This window comes from Gavialis gangeticus, unplaced genomic scaffold, assembly GCF_001723915.1.
Source record: "Gavialis gangeticus isolate Ggan-Ray unplaced genomic scaffold, GavGan_comp1, whole genome shotgun sequence".
Lineage (NCBI taxonomy): Eukaryota > Metazoa > Chordata > Crocodylia > Gavialidae > Gavialis > Gavialis gangeticus.
This window is the reverse complement of record NW_017728992.1, coordinates 209,460,155-209,464,009: the sequence shown is the minus strand read 5'-3', so window position 1 is coordinate 209,464,009 and position 3,855 is coordinate 209,460,155. Positions and strand designations below refer to the sequence as shown.

Here is a 3,855-nt window from a genome sequence, read left to right as displayed (position 1 = left end):
TCTACAGGCAACCCCCGCTTAATGCTATTTCGCTTAGCGCTATTTCGCTATAATGCTCATTTTAAATTGACACTTGATTTCACTTAGCTTAGTGAGTTTCGTACTTATAATGCCCACGGTCACCATCTTGAGTCATTAAAAACAATTGCAGTTGCCATCTTGGGTCATCAAATACTTTCGGTTTCACTTAACGTTTGTTTTGCTTAATGCTTGGTTTTTGAGGAACCAGTTAAGAAACTAAGCGGAAGTATTTTGTTTCAAACATATTATAAAAATTCCTTCTCCCGGTTCTAACCTGTGCCAGCTCTGTGTCCTTTCCCTATGTCTTTAGCTTCCCTTATCAACTGTCTACTCTTTAGAAGTTCCAGTGCATATTGATTGCTCTCTGTTTAATCCTTATTCGTTTGTTATAATTCCTTTTTTAGTTTTGAATTATTGTCTTCACTTTGCCATTGCACCACATGGGATTTTAGGCAGAGTCATCTTCTTTCGTGATTGCAGCCAGCCAGCTTCTTGTCTGGCATTAATGCACCTTTACAGGTCACAGTGTGTCCCAGATGGAGTTACCTCATGTTAGACATAGTGTCTTCTGTGTTGGAAGAGTTAGGACTGCCATTCAGGAAACTCCATGGGTGTTCCTCTGCCTGTTGCAGGAGACTTCCCAGACATACCCCCAGAACCGTGCAGGGGTCCTTCCTGTGCATTATGGGCAGGAATCACTTGTTCTGTCACCTGGGTGATCGGTGGTTGGTAGCAGGTGCCTCTCCTGGACAGTCCCAGCACACAGATCCATATAGTTCAAAACCCTGCCCTTCCCACTTGCCAGGAAATCTAAGCAATTGCTGTCATCGCTGCTGGAACATGCCCCCCATCCACCAACCTCTTATTCCCTCTGTTCTTCCTAAATAGAAGTGGCAGCGCTCCAGTCCTGTGCATTGCCCTGCCGGGTATCATCACGTATCAGGGAGAATTTCTGGTTCCAGTGCCTGGATACCCGGGGAGTTCCTTTGAGCAGCTTTGTCAGACACCATGCAGGCCCTTGCACCAGCAGTCATGGGTGCAGCAGGCGGAGCCTCCCTGGGGGTCATGGAGGCATCTGGCAGTGTTGGGTGCCAGCTGAGGATGCAGTTGGGGGAGTCCATGGGGTTCACTAAGGAAGTGCTGCCCACTGGTTGGGCCAGGCTCTTTGGAGTGGGTTTCACTGCATCAGTTTCTCTGCCAGGAGGCAAACATCTGCTCCCCTCCGAGGCCTTTTCCCACTGTAATCACTGTGGCTCTCTGCAGGTCATTCCTCAGGGGCTAGCATCTCGCAGTGGGCTGCGTGTTGGGGACAGGATCCTGGAGGTGAATGGCATTGACCTGCGGCATGCAACTCACCAGGAGGCCGTGAATGCTCTGCTCTCCAACAGCCAGGAGCTGACCATGCTAGTGAGGCGAGACCCTCCGCCCCCTGGCATGCAGGTAGGTACCAAGTGGGGAAGGCAGGGGGCAACACAGAGGAGAGGTCATGGACACCACCGTGGGCCATGCCAACAGGGCTTGTACCAGCTGGGGATTTACTAGCATTAAAACCCCCAGGAGCTTACACAGCTCCTGCCCCTTTTTCGCCAAGGGAGGGGATTTCCAATAGAGACTCCTGCGATTCCTGCCTCTGGGTGAGTCTCCACAGGCAGATGGTTTCTCCTCCCTCTGAGTTCAGCTGGAACTCAGGCTTGGAGGTGCAGCCTGAGTTTTCCCCTTCTTCCACTTACTGCAGAGGTAGCCTCAGAAAAGCAGGTGGGAATCCCAGTGGAGACCGTCAGGGGTTCATCATTGTACACGAGACACCCTGTGCCTGAGGGCTGGGCAGGTTTGCATGAGTTAGACCTGTTGCTCAGAACAGAAATACAGGAAAGGGAGAAAAGGGCAAAGCCAAACCAAATGCAGCTAATTAAGCCAGAGCAGGGGAAAGTCGCAGACCGGATCTCTTCCAGGCATGCTGTCCCTGGATGGCTGCCCCGCCCCCGCGGGAGTCTGCTAGCAGCAGCCCCAGCTGAATCCAGACCAGTGGTTCCTAGCCGTTAGCCTCAGGGAGCCCCTCGTTAGACTCAAGGCAACCCTAAGAAAATGTCAGCTTTTAGTTTTCCCTCAGTTTTTGACTAGAGAAAAATAATAGCACAACTTTTCTGTTGAAAAGAACTCAGAAAGACCACAGCAGTTCAGGTGATCTTTAATCCTGTGGCTTCCTGTTTGAAATCTCTGGGTTTGTCTTGTGAATCGTGTTTGCACGCCTAGCACTGCTGGCATTGCACAGCACCCCGCGGGACCCCTGAAAGGGAGGGTATCAAGACACCCCAGGGTGGGTCATAGCTGTCCAGCTGAGAATCGCAGGTCTAAACCGACTTGGAAGCAGACACCGTTTGTGTCCACAGGAAATCTGCATTGAGAAGGCACCTGGGGAGAAGCTGGGCATCAGCATACGGGGGGGAGCAAAAGGTCATGCCGGGAACCCCTTCGATCCAACTGATGAGGGCATCTTCATTTCCAAGGTGCTGAATTGTCCACCCTCTATCTGCCTTCCCCCCAGGAAACATGCATGTGCATGCCTGTCCCCACCCCGGAGAGCTAGCATGTGGTAGGGGCATAGGAACATGCCCTCGCCTATGCCTCTTGCACGCGTCCCTGCCTGTGTTCTTCCAGCATGAACGTGCTCCTTTCCTTCCCCCTACAGTGCACTCTGCACCTCCCCACCCCTGCCAGGCCATCGTCAGATGCCTGCTTCCCCCATGAGCAGCCACCTGTGCACCCCTGGCAGGGAAGGAGACACACACACGTGCCCTTGGCCTTCCTCCTCCAGCAAGTCACAGGAGCCCTCCCCAGCAGCGCATCTCATGTGTGTCTATGCTCTGCTTTCTGATCTGCTCAGCAAGTCCAGGGCAGTTTCCTTCCTTTTCCTAGCAGGGGACAACCAGGCTCTTCCCCCCATGCCCTCTCCCTGCGTGCTTGCTCCCTGTCCTGCCTGCCCTACAACAGGAACTCTCAGATGCTCCCCGTCCTTTCTGTACCCACCAAAGAGTCAGGCACGCAAGTACACTCAAGGCCTTCACCCCAGCAGCCGATGGCAAGGAAGCCTCCTCCCCTTCCAGGGGCAGCCAGCCCACATGTACAACACCTCCCTCTGCGAGAGTCCTGCTGCCCCTGGCCTCCCACACCCAGCGGTCTCATGCATGCTCTCCATCCTCATGACAAATCCCCCACCAAAGTGAACCATCACACTCCTCCCTCAGGTGCATGGACACTTGTGCACACAGTGTCCAGTCCCCCCCTGACTGCACATTGCATGTGGGTTACTTCACCCCGTGACAACTTGCAGCCACAAGGAAAGCACAAGCAGGCACACTTGCTTGCTGGGGAGAGGGAAGGAGAGACGTGTGCACATGTAATGTTTGGGGAGAGAAGGTGGGTCCATGGGGGTGCAGGGCTGGAAGGCCTGTGTGCAACCCAAGCCCCTCATCAGGCTACACATGTGCCTGCATGTTCCTGCCCCTGAAGACAACCAAAGGGCTTCCCTGCCTCCCAGAACAGGGCACTAGCACTTCCCGTCCCCTGAAGGCAGCATCCATACCCCTGAGACCCCTTCCCACCACATCACACAGGCACACGGTGGGTTTTTTCCTCCTCCCCAACCAGTCTCAGCCATGTGTCTGCCTTCTCCCCACAGCAGATCTCCTGGGCTGCCCCCTTCTTCTTTCTTCCCCGCCACAAACACACAAGCGCTCCCCTGACATGGGGCACCACCCTCTCCTCCCCCACACCTTGTCCACACTGCCCTTGGGCCCCAGCCCCTCTGAGGCAGCCTCTGCCCCCTTGCAGGTG

General features: G+C 54.2%; 1 protein-coding gene across 4 annotated transcripts in view; it reads left to right on the top strand.

Moving 5' to 3' along the window:
* Positions 1-3,855, top strand: part of SCRIB (scribbled planar cell polarity protein) — a 157,891-nt gene that overhangs the window by 78,406 nt on the left and 75,630 nt on the right. For all 4 annotated transcript variants that reach the window (XM_019528277.1, XM_019528278.1, XM_019528276.1 and 1 more), the window contains exons 23-24: positions 1,285-1,461; positions 2,412-2,528. In XM_019528277.1, coding sequence (XP_019383822.1) covers positions 1,285-1,461; positions 2,412-2,528 — 294 coding nt within the window. The remainder of the gene's footprint in view (positions 1-1,284; positions 1,462-2,411; positions 2,529-3,855) is intronic.